This window comes from Mya arenaria, chromosome 1, assembly GCF_026914265.1.
Source record: "Mya arenaria isolate MELC-2E11 chromosome 1, ASM2691426v1".
Taxonomy (NCBI): Eukaryota; Metazoa; Mollusca; class Bivalvia; order Myida; family Myidae; genus Mya; species Mya arenaria.
Genome location: NC_069122.1, coordinates 26,560,939 through 26,576,687, shown reverse-complemented (window position 1 = coordinate 26,576,687; position 15,749 = coordinate 26,560,939). Strand labels below are relative to the sequence as shown.

General features: G+C 37.7%; 5 protein-coding genes across 6 annotated transcripts in view; all 5 read left to right on the top strand.

Annotated features, from left to right (window-relative positions):
• Window positions 1-11,114, top strand: part of LOC128234216 (secernin-2-like) — a 29,753-nt gene extending 18,639 nt beyond the window's left edge. For both annotated transcript variants that reach the window (XM_052948301.1, XM_052948310.1), the window contains exons 2-7: window positions 6,802-6,986; window positions 7,778-7,965; window positions 8,653-8,778; window positions 9,457-9,536; window positions 9,862-10,089; window positions 10,489-11,114. In XM_052948301.1, the coding sequence (XP_052804261.1) occupies window positions 6,843-6,986; window positions 7,778-7,965; window positions 8,653-8,778; window positions 9,457-9,536; window positions 9,862-10,089; window positions 10,489-10,982 (1,260 nt within the window). In that variant the 5' untranslated portion in view covers window positions 6,802-6,842 and the 3' untranslated portion in view covers window positions 10,983-11,114. The remainder of the gene's footprint in view (window positions 1-6,801; window positions 6,987-7,777; window positions 7,966-8,652; window positions 8,779-9,456; window positions 9,537-9,861; window positions 10,090-10,488) is intronic.
• Window positions 11,115-11,291: 177 nt separating this feature from the next.
• On the top strand, window positions 11,292-12,835 carry LOC128225790 (uncharacterized). The gene is made up of 3 exons (XM_052935692.1): window positions 11,292-11,555; window positions 11,680-12,180; window positions 12,305-12,835. The coding sequence occupies exons 1-3, from the start codon at window positions 11,292-11,294 to the stop codon at window positions 12,833-12,835; spliced, it is 1,296 nt and encodes a 431-aa protein (XP_052791652.1).
• Window positions 12,836-12,837: 2 nt separating this feature from the next.
• Window positions 12,838-13,188, top strand: LOC128225779 (mucin-13-like). The gene has a single exon (XM_052935681.1). The coding sequence runs from the start codon at window positions 12,838-12,840 to the stop codon at window positions 13,186-13,188; it is 351 nt and encodes a 116-aa protein (XP_052791641.1).
• A 188-nt stretch (window positions 13,189-13,376) lies between these two features.
• LOC128225768 (uncharacterized) lies at window positions 13,377-14,426 on the top strand. The gene has a single exon (XM_052935672.1). It carries the CDS (start codon window positions 13,377-13,379, stop codon window positions 14,424-14,426), a length of 1,050 nt encoding a protein of 349 aa, XP_052791632.1.
• Window positions 14,427-14,455: 29 nt separating this feature from the next.
• On the top strand, window positions 14,456-14,827 carry LOC128225757 (uncharacterized). Its single transcript, XM_052935662.1, has one exon. The coding sequence runs from the start codon at window positions 14,456-14,458 to the stop codon at window positions 14,825-14,827; it is 372 nt and encodes a 123-aa protein (XP_052791622.1).
• Window positions 14,828-15,749: the final 922 nt, after the last annotated feature.

Sequence of the window (15,749 nt, the reverse complement as noted above, 5' to 3'; positions counted from 1 at the left end):
CGATTTTTTTCAATGCTTAGAACATGGTTGTCAACATTCCCCTAAATGAAGCCCTAGTCCATCAGTGCTTTCAGCACTTTGATTTATAATAAATGTTGTATGTGACTGAAAGATGTCTGTTAAATGATTGCTACAGCTAATTGTATTTTTGTCTGATCAAATGCAAACGTTTATTACAAAATAAAATTTCAACATCAAAGTCAGTGAAGTGGCATTTCAATGTTTACATGAAGACTAATGAAACGCATTTACGTTCAAATAATCATAAACACTCATCTTCACCATTAAGAATCTCGTTATATCTGTGTTTTATGATAGGTACAATATCCCTTGTAAATATTTATTTATGAAATTAGTTGCTGCTTGCATGAATTGATAGCTGTTTATTTCATGCATATGGGTGAAAGAGTGGACAATATTGGTGAATGATAACTCGATAATTCACTCTGGCTTGAGTGAAATGATAACATCCGATCATTTTCACTTTCTCTTGCTTGAGAAGAACTACTTTCAACAAATTTTCGGCGAACTTGTTTTTAAAACTCACATTTGAATGGTTTTGTGTTTGCAGAAACAAAATTAGTGTGGTTAATGCTAAAGAAATTTTGATTAGAATCATTCTAATATCTACCTTACCTTATTATAGAAGCGTTTTTAACTTTTTCATTGATGGATTCTATTGGACATTGCTGGTTTTGATATGCATCCATTAAGTGACAGACTTATGAATAAAGCCACATGCATTGTACTTCATAATTAAGGAAGCCAATCTTTTAGTACTGATTTTGTTGATTTATTAATCCATTCAGTTTGTAATTAATTTTGGTTAACAACTATTATTTTCTCTAAATTTCAGCTACATTCAGCATTTTCTCTTATTTTTTTTCTCACTTACCTATTTGATAAGATTGTGTATTAAAGGGGGCTTAACTTATGGCAAGGAAAGTAACATTTTTTCTAACAAAACAAAAACAAAATTAAGGTCATATACAACTATATATCAACTGCTTTGTTCTCTGTTATTAAAAAAATAATTAACAAAACGAAAATTGAATACCGTCTTTGAATAACCAATGTGTATTTACAATGTGAATTTGAACGCCATAAACGATGCCATGTATTTGTTTAAGATTGCAAATGCATTTGATTAAAAAAATATATATTGATAAAACTATATGAATCCATTTATTTTTTTGTTGATTTTATTTAAAAATGAAATGAAAATTATTCAGATACATGAAGTTTCACTGAGCGTGGAACTATTTCATGTTAATATAACTTCTGCTTGCGTTTTTTGGGGCAAACTCCACGCAGCAATTACTTCTCTTGGTGGGGCGGACGTGTCGCCAAAAAGGGTGTCTCAGCGAGAACTTATCAAATGCAAATAAATTTTGTTAAATTCAGTTCCAAGATCGTATTACATTTTATTTGTTGTCATCGATAAAACATATTTAATATTATTAAAAAAACATATATATATATATATATATATATATATATATATATATATATATATATATATATATATATATATATTATTGCAGTCAAATACGATCGTACTCTGAAATCAGCACATATCCCTTATAAAACTGTTACTACGATTCATATTGAATATGATAATTATTTTTCGATTCGATTACAACAGCCAGACACCAGTCACTATTGAGGTATTGGCTTTGACGTGACAAATTTAGACATATTCACTCTCCTACTTGTCGATGAGTATTTTATCAAATCTTCATCAGACTTTTCAACTTTCAACTTTTATTTTCAAATGCTAAGTTCTGCATTATACGGAAAACAAAAGCAGACATTTTATACAAATACAATGTTCATATCACGTAATATAATGGAAAACGGCTATACATAAGTATAGAATGTTATATACAAACAAACACTTTAGTGTTATAGAGAATCATAAAAATACACACATATACATAAGTAAGCTTTTTAGAAATAATAATGCCGCGCATAAATGCAGCATCGGCACATGCAAGTATGCAAAATATAAACACGTTTATTAAATATAAATGTGACATACATTGCGGTACCATCGACTAGCTTCGCCAGCTGTATGGCCAGTCCACAGTATACCACATATATGAAAGTTTAAGAATTATATAATTTCGTCAAGTTCAACGCTGTGTTAAGCTATAGAAAATGAGTTGTTTAACGCATATTATGAAACAGGATGTATACAAACAGCTATGTTTCATGTTATATAACAATGATTTAACAAATATATGCAATGCTATTTACAACTGTTTGCAGTGTGTACATATCATATGTTGACATATTAGTGAAAGAAATAAAAATAAATAATGCTTAAATAAATCAATTATCAAATTGACTAGTTACTTTCATTGTTATGGTTAGTGATTGTTTGCTTTATGAAAAAAACTAATACAAATTATAGGTGTGAGTATATCTATTTAGCATAAGTATCTACTACAAAAAAGATAAAATGTGGACAACAAATTTGGTTAGTCATTTATTAGATTTGTACCATCGACTAGCTTCGCCAGCTGTACGGACAGTCCACACGCGCAAGGTTTCACTAGTCGATGTATCGTACATATATAATATGATATTTTCACACCTATTTTAGAAACTTGCCGAAACCGAAACACAAGGATTTAAAGGTGCTTTTAATCAAGAGTTTATGATGTATTGATCTTTTTTTTTTTTTTTTTTTTTTTTTTTTTTTCTTTCCTTTTCTATTCCAAAATGAATTCGTTTCTAACTTTGATTTTTCCTTGAAAAGTAATTTATTATTTTATGACAAAAGATACTTAGTTTACGAATGTCCTCCTTGTTTTCGTTGTTAAACAGTTCTCTTAATTTCTGAGTATTAGGTCTGTTATAATAATATCTATTAAGATATTTGTGCCTCTCATTTGAAAAAGTATTACATTTGAACAAATAGTGAAACTCATCCCCAACATCATCACAGTTAACACATTTTCTTTCATTTATGACAGTGTTATTCCATCTACCCGTTTCTATAGGTAGTCTATGATTTCTGGTTATAAAGGACAATAATGATTTAAGTAAATTTGATGATAAATCATTTATATAATTACTTTGTGCAAAATTAACTTTTACAATTTTGTAGAAGTTCGATGCTGAGGTTCTGTCAATATCAGAGTGCCATTGTTGAATAAAACAGTCTTTTAGTTTTTGGTGCATAGACTTTATAAGCCATTTACTATTACTAAAACTTTGGCTATACCATATACCCGAGTAACCGTTATTGCAAAGTATATTTTTAACATTTTCGAACCACGGTGATTTAACACGTCTTTGTGAAACAAGTTCATTAAGTATAACATACAATTTTGAGTTTAGTTTCATTACTTGACTGTTTTCTTTGTTGTCAATCATTCGAGCCCAGTAAGATACAATTCTCGTTTTTATGTCTACTGATAGCGGCTGGATGCCGATTTCTCCGTATACCATATAGTTTGGTGTAGATTTTTTTAAGTTGAAAATATATTTGTAAAATTTCAGTTGAACCCTTTCTAAGACATCAATATTTCCAAAACCCCAAATTTCACATCCATATAATAAAATGGGTTTTACACATTTCTCAAAAAGATCAATTTGAATATCAAATGGTAGTGTGAGTTTTTTTATTTTTCTAAGTAGCGAAAACATGGCCTTTGTAGCTTGGTCAGCTAAATACTTCTTTGTTTTAATATTTGAAACTTACTTAGAAACAGTATTTTGGGGGTTATATTATGACTTCGTTTGGTCCAACGCCGCATTGCGTTATAAGTTTCAGAGTTATAAACCTCGAAATGACCAAATTTGACTAAATTCACATTGACCGCTCTCGAATATGAGAATTTCTTTGTTAAATTATTTTGGATATAATATTTCAACCATGCTTGATCATAAATAGTCAAAGTTTTCACTTTTCCCAATCTCTAAATAGAGCATTTTAGCCAATCTTTACCAATTGAAACTTGATAACAAAGTGAAAGGACATATATCCTGCAAGTTTGATAGCCATCCATATGTAAATAATATTTTAAAATTATATTGCCCATTCTAAAACAGAGCGTTCAAGCAAGCAATATATTGAAGTTCGCATTGTAGTTTAATCATTTTTTTTATTTGTATTTAGAAACTTCGTTAGACGCGTAGGCAATATTGGGCACAACTTGAATAATCAGTAGTCTAGAACAACCAAGAATAGTTTCTGCCTATTTGCATATATTCCAAAAGCAACGCAAAAAACATAAATGTTTTTCAATTATTCAAACGATTCATCTGTTCAACATTTCTTGGTGCCTTTTCCCTTCATTTTGCTTTCTTTAGTGTAAATCATTGATGCAAAGCAGTTTTAATAACGGTTATCGTTTCCTGTTTGTCCGCCATTTATTGATTTAATCATACGTCATAGTCATAACTATCGCTTTAAAATAGTGCTTAAAATTCTTCGCCGCCTAAAGAAACGATAAGAATGTTAATTGTTGTGTCCGGAAATGGATTTTAAATACCTTCTTGAACTGTTAATGGGATATGAGCAGATTGGTTTTCATCGTTATCAAGTTTTGCTTGTAGTGTGATTTCCAACGTTCGTTTAAATTAAAAATATATATCAATGAAACTCACATGAATGCTACATGAATTGAAAAGGTATTAGCTGTATGTGATGTGGTTGACATATTCCGCCGGAAAACCGTAGAATGAATTAGTCTTACATATCAGGAAGAGGAGTGATTTTAGACAGGACAGACACATGGTTTCTGTTTTGTTGTATATGAAGGACAAATGTTGAGAGCTGAAAGTTGATAGTACATTGAATAATTTTTCATTTTATGTTTTTTCTTAGTATGCATTTTCAACATCATCGAGTTCAGTTTAAATGTATTTATCTCAAATTTTTGTGCTCAATACCTGGGCATAAATGCCTGTTATTTTGTCATTACTTTAAACGGAAAATTGTGCTGATAGAAGTTCAACGTTCGTTTTTCGTGAATGTATTTTTTTCTGAATGTGTCAGCTTTTGTCGGTAAGCCATTGATATTTTTGGTGGTTTCCAAAAACACCACTTTAAAAATTGATTTTCGTTTCTGATCCTAATGCATTTCTTGATGAATAAGTAATATCCCGAGTATAGGACACGTTGTCAGTGATATCCTCTTGAGCGTCATGGTATTTGTACAATTATTCGAATATCCCTAAGCCTGTCTATTGCGTGTGTTGTTTTTCCTTTTGGCATTCTATGAACGGAATAAATAGCGTGTATCTTGAGGAAATGACATAGGTCAGTGTACCACAAACTATAACAGAGATTTTGACATAACGTTGACACATTGTGATGAAAACGAAATTTGTAACCAACTCAAGACCAACGATGCTATGGAAACTATGATATTGTTTTAAGGATAAGGCAGAACTCAGAAGTCTTTATATATATATATATATATACATGTAATCGCCATAAATGGCGAATCGAAACAAACACAGATGTTAAGGGATGATGATCGTTCCCTGATATGGGTGCTTGAGGAGAAATTATTAGTACTGTTAGGTTTGAATAAAGCCCATAAAATAATTCAACGAGATCAACGGGTCGGTGATTAGATTTAAAAACGTGAGTATAGTTCAGTGTGCTAGCCGTGATCGTGGCCGCGATTAAAACGTGCGGTGAGACGAGGACACCTCATTGACCTTACTTAAAGGTCATTTCTGTAAACCAAATGCGTGTTAAACATTTATTTTTTATTTTTAAGAATTACCCCTCTCTGTCAGAGATACATTAAAAACTCAGGTAAAGAATATGTATTCACCAAACATATGACTATCAATTTATGCAAATTTATTATCAAGCACAATTCTTATTCCGTCTATATTATTTAATAGATTGGGATTGGATCGGGGCTTTATAAAAACGCAACTCTGTTTATGTTTCCAATACATCGCTCTTCAACAATGTATTTAAATAAATGCAGAGCTATGCCAATATTAAAGGTCCACATATAGTTTAATTATGTGTCCTTATACATTAGGCAATTACCTCCTCAGTAAACTACAGTACATGACCTCAATTTTACATGTATTTTCCTCAAACATACTCGTACCTATGTTTTTATGAAAAAAAAAACACTTTGCAATTTAGTCAAGGTTTCTGTTTCTTAATATCATCTTACAATAAAACATGTTTATAGTCCCGAGCACCGTCTTTCTCTATTTTGTTCTCGTAATTATTTCAAAAGCAATGTATAAAGAAAACGAAAGTGTGCCAAATGTTGAAAGGTACAAGTTCTTCTTGGTAGTTACTCTCTGTAATAGATTATTACCACCATATCATGTATGTAAAACACATTTTGTTTTAGCTTAAATATTTTCCATTCCCAATTTTTTTGCCAGCAATTGATTTTGTGTCTAATTTAACTCTTTATTAGTATGGAAGTCAAAGCTTTCATTCCGTTACCGATTCTTTACGGTAACTGTTCAAGCTACAGGAATGTTTATCAGTGTAACAAAAGCATCTCTAGGATAAAGAAGTTTTAGCTTTAAACAATACTATTTATTTGTTTTATTTACACAATTTAGTTTTACGATCACTGTAAAACAACAAACTCAAGTTCACCAGATGCAGTTATTGGAATACCACACAGGTATAACATGCTTTAAACAATCCTGTGTATAGGGAATATCAAGTTAGATTTGCGTTGGTATTAGAGAATATTGATTTCAAAAATGTATATTTTTAAGTAAATATACGAAATGCAGTTTGATGCTTAATGAAGAATGACCATGATATACATGTATTTCATTCTTTCGCAGATCTCCAACCTTGATTTACCGGTGGATCACAAAGGGCGACAATGTCTGACATTCTAGTGGTCTTACCTCCTTTGACGGCTGACGGTTCGGTAATCTTCGCCAAGAACTCGGATCGACCGCCGACCGAAGTACAAGAAGTCGTGTATGTTCCGCCAGCCAGTCATGACAAGGGAACCAAATTACACGTGCGTACAATTATAGTGTTATTAATTATACTTCTAAACAAAGGTCCAATCGACAATGCAATGTAGTGTATATAGGTTGGTTCGCAGTATCTATTATATTCCTAAGTATATTCACATAAGGTATATGCCATATACAGTTCAGCGCTGAAGCCTTGATCGTTTGGTGGTCAGTATTTCGCGTTGTCGCCATAATTACACAGGTTCAAAGCCTGATTGCGATTTCGTCGAGGAGACTTAATAATTAGAATTTCAATGTAAACGCTATGGAGTCTTACTCTCCAAGAAACTATAAAAACATATTCTGATGCATATGCAATAGCAAGAACAGTTACTTCATACAGATTGAAGGAATTGCAAATAAAAAAGAAAAGATTTGGCTTTTCTATGTGCGTGTTATAAATAATCAATATCGATAATTAATTAAGATTTTTTCACCTTTGAAATTATCAATAAAAATAGAAAACTAGAGATGTACGTATTTCAGGCTAAAGATATAAAAGGAAAATAATATAATTATTACGGATTAATATTTACACTATACTTATTTTTTCCTCACCCACAATTTAATGTATTATTAACTTGGAAGTGTTAATTTCAAAATTTATAACTTTATATTTGGATATAGCGCATATATGTTCTACTGCTTGTGTACGCATGGGAATATTGCCTAATATATTTGAGCTAAACTATATACCAAACCAAAAGTGAGTGTTTTTACTTTGACGACATAATTTACGTTTTAGTAAGCAGGAAAAAGAAATTATAGGGATTTATTTCTCTGGGTATTTTAGTGTACCTTCATCGAGGTGGACCAGATCCCAGAGACGCGAGGGGTGATCCTGAGCAAGCCGGCATGGTGCTGGGGCGCCGAGATGGGAGCTAATGACCACGGTGTTTGTATAGGTAACACCGCCGTCTGGACACGCCTGTGTAGGCCCGGGGACCACGAGGAAAAACTGATAGGAATGGACCTGGTCAGGTAAGCTACATTTACAAAACAAAACTCGGTTTAAGTAAAAACGATATGATAATGTTGATGTTGATGTATTGCTCGTGTGAGGGGTTTGGAATGAATTTTTGAGTCAGGTTCATATTGGATGGCTCCAAGAACATAGAGCATGTATGTTAAGAATCTTAAGAGCGGTTTTTAGATGAAAATCCACATAGATTGGAGCGCAAGAGAGTACCTATAAGATGATACCAAGTTAAAACACTGATGTAAATAATATGAAACATAATCGGTTTAGAATCTAGCGAAATGTTGTGATTATTATATATATTGTAATAAGTATTATTTATCATCGTTGTCGTACTGTAATGATCACATAATCCGAATGTACCTAACAATGCTAGACTTAAAAATGTGAAGTCCGACCGACGTAGTTGTATGCTTCCCTGTGTGTTCTTCTGAAAATAAATGGCGGGTTTTCAACGTTGTTTGTGGTGTTTAAGAGTTTTTCTTGATACAATTTGAAAATTAATATATCTATTTTCAGCTGTCTAAACGACGCAACCAAGCTCAAAAATGTATTAACTAAACTACTTCGTTGGTTGTGGTCTTGTAATTTCATTTAACATATGTTCGGTTCTTGCCTCAAATATAAAATAAACTTAAAGCAGCTTTGATCGAAAAGGCAAAATAAATATCACATCTATGTTCCGTTAGACTTGGACTAGAGAGAAGTAGCACAGCGCGTGAGGCAATTGACGTCATTTCCATTCTCTTGATGACGCATGGACAAGGCGGCATCTGCAGTGAAGACCACAACTTTGGACAGTGGACATATCATAAGTAAGGCCGTTACAAAGAGCCAGAAGTAAATTGTAATATACTTTTCACGGGTAAAAGCGGATCTCTGAGTGTCGGGGTTTATGTTTAAACTTTTGGTTACTGAGCTTGTTTCTGTATATGTCATATAAATATCTATACAAAAATAACTTAGAGAGGCAGAGTAAATGCCAAACTCTAATTTAGCTTCTGTTTTTGACTTGACACGTGAAATTGAACCACTTAAATTGACATAACACCGCAGTAATTTTACATTTTACTGACCGTTCCAAGGCGGTACATAACAATCCTTGATAAACACACCTAGTTTTTTTTTTTTTAAAGTATATAATGCACTGTGTTGTTTGTGGAGTTTTGTGCTGTTGTTCCATGTTTCTTGTTTATGATTTTTTGTTTTTGTAGTCTATGTCTTTCGCGTTTACCATGTGCCATTAAACGGGGTTTATGTTTAAACTTTTGGCTATTGAGCTTGTTTCTGTACTTTTTTCATATAGATATGAACCTGTGGCAATATTTTTATTATGAATTAATTCGGTTAATTGAACAAAAACCTGAAACATATTTGAGGTTTCTATTATTAATAAGAATAACAGCACTGTGCCGATTTTCCATTCAGTGATAAACCGAGACAGTCATTTGTTAATTCAGGTTAATTTAAGAAGACCCTATTGCACTTTTCAGTTCTTTTGTGATCGCGGACAAGCAGGAAGCCTGGCTTCTGGAGACAGCTGATAAAATGTGGGCCGCTAAGAAAGTAACGAGTACGTAAAATAACAAACAGTAATTACCGTCTTCTCCTATGAAATTAATTATACCGCTGCGACAACCATTCAGCATCGTATGAGTTATGTTCTTTATGTTTAAAATAAAATACAGTTTTAATAGACGTACATTTTACACATATAGTCACATGATTTTACCGTGTGTTTTCCTAACATAGTTTAGGCTCCACTTTATGACAATCTAACAATCTCAAACCATTAAATTAAAATTATATGCGAAAGATTAGGAAAGTTTGATAGGCAAACATGCACTTACCTAAGTCGTTGAAAATTGTTCTTGTAATATAAACTGTTTCTCTTTTAGATGGTGTTCTAGCCGTATCAAATTGTCTTACCATAGGGACAGAAGCGGATATTATGTCTCCCGATATTCTTGCGCAGGCGCAAAATGGCGGATACTGGAAAGCAGACGACGGCGAGCTGAACTTCGCAAAGGCTTTTTCCGCCGACTACCCGGGAATATCACTCTCTGAAAAACAAACTCCCGGAAACAGATTAAACTTTGTTCAAAATAGCTTACATAGCGTTAAAGGTAAGAACATGGACACTGTTGTTAATTAGGCGGATATCTAAGACATGCACGTGATCAAATTTGTTTTTGATGTAAACAATAATAATATAAATGTACCTCTCATTTCGCTGAAGCTGGTGATCAAAGCGTTTTTATACTATGCTAAAATGTGACCGTTATATGATTACACGGTAACCTCGCCCAAATTAGCTATTAAAATAATACGCTTTTTGAATAAATTCATCATTTAAGTTTCATTTAAGGTACATGAGGTTATAAGCATAACATCGCTCAGCGTCCAGCTTACACCTGTATAAATGAAACAGGTATTTGAGAGGTTATGTCTGTAATCGGGCTCAACATTAACTTATTAGGCATAAATTACACTTTGTACTGATGTTTAGTTCATGATGTTTTCAGATAAGGTAGACATAAGCCATATATTTAAACTCCTACGGAACGAAGAAAGCAGCGTCAATTTCATTGGCGAGTTGCTCACTGTGGGTAGTCAAGTGTCAGTACTTGCTCCACCCACCTCCAGCCAGCCTTGCTGTCATTGGTTCACGGGCACACCAAACGCCAACGTGTCAATCTTTAAACCCTTCATCTTCTGTGACTCCCCGAACATCGGCACGTGGACTGTCTCGTCCACTTTCAGCGACACGCCACGTGCTTCTTTCCAGACGACCATAGACCGACGGCACGCACTTTATCGAGCGCACGAGAAAGGACGAGAGTTGATGGAGACAGGAAGTCCCGTAGGTGCTCAGATGCACGCGACTTTGAGGCGGTTGGAAGCTCAGTGTGTACGGGAGGTTATGGAGTTTGTGAAAACGTACCGAGAGTCGGACATGAGTGAAGCGCGAGATCTGTTCAGTGATATTGCTGAGTCGGAAATAAAGTTTTACTCATGACACAAGACTATCTTGGAGTTCGCTTAGAGTTAATTTGTGTTTATTGATGTTGTGAACATGTCTCAAACAACTTATTTCCTTCGAAAGCGCTACAACAGCATTGCAACTTCCGTTAATAAATGTTGACCAGTATTGTTTGTAGTAACCTTATGCGTATACAATACATTCTTCATAAACCCTGGAAAAAAGTCAATGAAAATAAAGAATAAATACAATATTTTCGTGGAGAAATTATATTTACATATTGCTATGTTGTTTAAAGTCAAAGGCTTTGAAAGATTCAGATCCAGCCCACCTACCATGGTGAATATGTCCAGCCAACCTACCATGGTGAACATGTCAATCCCACCTACCATGGTGAACATGTCCAGCCCACATACCATGGTAAACATGTCCAGCACACATACCACGGTGAACATGCCCAGCCCACCTACCATGGAGAACATGTCCAGCCCACCTACCATGGTAAACATGTCCTGCTCACCTACCATGGTGAACATGTCCAGTCCACCTACCATAGTGAACATGTCCAGCCCACCTACCATGGTGAACATGTCCAGCCCACCTACCATGGTGAATATATGTCCAGCCCACCTACCATGGTGTACATGTCCAGCCCAACTACCATGTTAAACATATCCAGCCCACCTACCATAGTGAACATGTCCAGCCCAACTACCATGGTAAACATGTCCAGCCCACCTACTATGGTGAACATGTCCAGCCCACCTACCATGGTGAACATGTCCAGCCCACCTACCATGGTGAATATATGTCCAGCCCACCTACCATGGTGAACATGTCCAGCCCACCTACCATGGTGAACATGTCCAGCCCACCTGCCATGGTGAATATGTCCAGCCCACCTACCATGGTGAATATGTCCAGCCCACCTACCAAGGTGAACATGTCCAGCCCACCTACCAAGGTGAACATGTCCAGCCCACCTTCCCTTGTGAATATGTCCAGCCCATCTACCCTGGTGAACATGTCCAGCCCACATACCATGGTAAACATGTCCAGCCCACATACCATGGTGAACATGCCCAGCCCACCTACCATGGAGAACATGTCCAGCCCACCTACCATGGTAAACATGTCCTGCTCACCTACCATGGTGAACATGTCCAGTCCACCTACCATAGTGAACATGTCCAGCCCACCTACCATGGTGAACATGTCCAGCCCACCTACCATGGTGAATATATGTCCAGCCCACCTACCATGGTGTACATGTCCAGCCCAACTACCATGTTAAACATATCCAGCCCACCTACCATAGTGAACATGTCCAGCCCAACTACCATGGTAAACATGTCCAGCCCACCTACTATGGTGAACATGTCCAGCCCACCTACCATGGTGAACATGTCCAGCCCACCTACCATGGTGAATATATGTCCAGCCCACCTACCATGGTGAACATGTCCAGCCCACCTACCATGGTGAACATGTCCAGCCCACCTGCCATGGTGAATATGTCCAGCCCACCTACCATGGTGAATATGTCCAGCCCACCTACCAAGGTGAACATGTCCAGCCCACCTACCAAGGTGAACATGTCCAGCCCACCTTCCCTTGTGAATATGTCCAGCCCACCTACCCTGGTGAACATGTCCAGCCCACCTACCGAGGTGAACATGTCCAGCCCATCTACCATGGTGAACATGTCCAGCCCACCAACCCGTATAAACATGTCCAGCACACCTACCCTGGAGAACATGTCCAGCAAACCTGCCCTTGTGAACATGTCCAGCCCACCTACCATGGTGAACATGTCCAGCCCACCTACCATGGTGAACATGTCCAGCCCACCTACCCTTATGAACATGTCCAGCCACCAACCCTTATGAACATGTTCAGCCAACCTACCCTGGTGAACAAGTCCAGCCCACATACCATGGTGAATATGTCCAGCCTATCTACCCTGGTGAACATGTCCAGCCCACCTACCCATATGTACATGTCCAGCCCACCTTCCCTGGTAAACATGTCCAGCCCATCTACCATGGTGAACATGTCCAGCCCACCAACCTTAATAAACATGTCCAGCACACCTACCCTGGAGAACATGTCCAGCCAACCTGCCCTTGTGAACATGTCCAGCCCACATACCATGGTGAACATGTCCAGCCCACCTACCCTTGTGAACATGTCCATCTTACCTACCCTTATGAACATGTCCAGCCCACCTACCATGGTATAAATGCCCAGCCTACCTACCCCGGTGAACATGTCCAGCCCACCTACAAACGATGAACATGTCCAGCCCACATACCCTGGTGAATATGTCCAGCCCACATACCCTGGTGAATATGTCCAGCCCACATACCCTGGTGAATATGTCCAGCCCACATACCCTGGTGAATATGTCCAGCCCATACCCTTGTGAACATGTCCAGCCCACCAACCCTTATGAACATGTCCAGTCGACCTACCTTGGTGAACAAGTCCAGCCCACATACCATGGTGAATATGTCCAGCCTACCTACCCTGGTGAACATGTCCAGCCCACCTACCCATTGGTACATGTCCAGCCCACCTACCCTGGTGAACATGTCAAGCCCATCTACCCTGGTAAACATGTCCAGCCCACTCACCCTTATGAAAATGTCCATCCCAAATACCCTTATGAACATATCCTACCTACCTTCACTAATTAACATGTCCAGCCCACCTATCCTTATGAACATGTCCAGCCCACCTACACTTATGAACATGTCAAGCCCATCTAGCCTTATGAATATGTCCTTCCCACCTAACTTTATCAAAATATCCAGCCCACCTACCCTGATGAACATGTCCTTCCCACCTACCTTTATCAAAATGATCAGCCCACCTACCCTGATGAGCATGTCCATCCCACCTACCCTTATGAACATTTCCATCTCACCTACCCTGATGAACATGTCCTGTCCACCTACCCTTATGAACATGTCCAGCCTACCTACCCGTATCAACATGTCTATCCCACCTACACGTATAAACATGTCTATCCCACCTACCCTGATGAACATGTCCAGCCTACCTACCCTTATGAACATGTCCAGCCCACCTACACGTATAAACATGTCTATCCCACCTACCCTGATGAACATGTCCAGCCAGCCTACCCTTATTAACATGCCCAGCCCACCTACCCTTATCTGCATGCCCAGCCCACCTACCCTTATCAACATGCCCAGCCCACCTACCCTTATCAACATGTCCATCCCACCTACCCTTATCAACATGTCCAGCCCACCTACCCTGATGAACATGTTCATCTCACCTACCCTGATGAACATGTCCAGCCCACCTACCCTGATGAACATGTTCATCTCACCTACCCTGATGAACATGTCCATCCCACCTACCCTTTTCAACATGTCCATCCCACCTACCCTGATGAACATATCCATCCCACCTACCCCTATCAACACGCCATCCCACATTGCCTTATGAACATATCCAGCCCACCTACCCATATCAACATGTCCATCTCACCCAACCTGATGAACATGTCCGCCCCACCTACCTTGATGAACATGTCTAGCCCACCTACCCTAATCGACATGCCCATCCCACCTATTCTTATGAACATGTCCAGCCCACCTACCCTGATGAGCATGTCCAGCCCACCTACCCTTATCAACATGCCCAGCCCACCTTCCCTGATGAACATGTCCATCCCACCTACCCCGATGAACATGCCCATCGCACCTACCCTTATCAACATGCCCATCCCACCTATTCTTATAAACATGCCCAGCCCACCTTCCCTGATGAGCATGTCCAGCCCACCTACCCTTATCGACATGCCCAGCCCACCTTCCCTGATGAACCTGCCACCCCACCTACCCTGAGGAACATATCCAATACCTGGTGTTTTCTAAGCACCATCGGCACAATCACAATTCATATGTCAAACATTTTCCGTCTCCCAAGTACTATCAACACATAGCCAGGTAAAGCACACATACTTAGAGGTAGTGACTTCCAAGCGTAACACGTTTAAATCTGAATGCATACGGAACGCTGAAGTTGAAAAGCACTTAGCTAATATCAGTTCTTTACATGGGAAAATAACGTACTTGGAATCCCACTCCATGCACTGAACGGATCACTCCGGACGAACGACGCGCGGAGGACTGTGCATAACATTTCACCATCTAATTCCGTGACCTACTTGAAATAGAAAATCGTAATGATTTTATAAAGATGGAACGTGCTCCTTGTATGACAGAAGCTATTTTCAACTATTTTCCTAAGCCGACTTTTCGGCGGCTTTCGACAAGGGCTCCCTGGACTCAGCACAGATAGGGAGCACCCGTCATCTAAGAGCGCCTGAAGCAGCTCATATGTGTACAAGATCAAGGCCAAACGGGAATGCAAACCAGCTTATGTATCTTACGATAAATTGTTTATTTACAACAAAATGCTTACCGAAAACACAGTGCGCACTTCCGGTTATACATTTGATTGTGAACTTATAACTTATGAAACGTCAAGATTATTCTCTAATAATTTGATGACCCTGACTTTCTTAACTTTGTGTTTGACTTTGATACTTTCCTATGAACTGAAACATTTAACATTTTAACATCTAACATTAACAAAGTTGTCCATAACGAAAACTCAACTGCCCTCGTCTTTCCTTTACTCGTAAAGCTAAACGTTCAAGGAGGGTTATTATATTTATAGAAATATTGCTACCCATTTTATACAGATTTAATTGAAATTAGTTACAAAGGATACGCATAGGTTAAGTTAAAAACACACTTAACT

Coding starts and splice junctions, on each gene's coding strand:
- LOC128225790 (XM_052935692.1), top strand. CDS start 11,292: ATGTCCAGCCAACCTACCATGGTGAACATGTCAATCCCACCTACCATG. Junction 11,556..11,679: donor TGTCCAGCCCACCTACCATG/GTGAATATATGT, acceptor AAACATGTCCAG/CCCACCTACTATGGTGAACA. Junction 12,181..12,304: donor TGTCCAGCCCACCTACCATG/GTGAATATATGT, acceptor AAACATGTCCAG/CCCACCTACTATGGTGAACA.
- LOC128225779 (XM_052935681.1), top strand. CDS start 12,838: ATGTTCAGCCAACCTACCCTGGTGAACAAGTCCAGCCCACATACCATG.
- LOC128225768 (XM_052935672.1), top strand. CDS start 13,377: ATGTCCAGCCCACCAACCCTTATGAACATGTCCAGTCGACCTACCTTG.
- LOC128225757 (XM_052935662.1), top strand. CDS start 14,456: ATGTCCATCTCACCCAACCTGATGAACATGTCCGCCCCACCTACCTTG.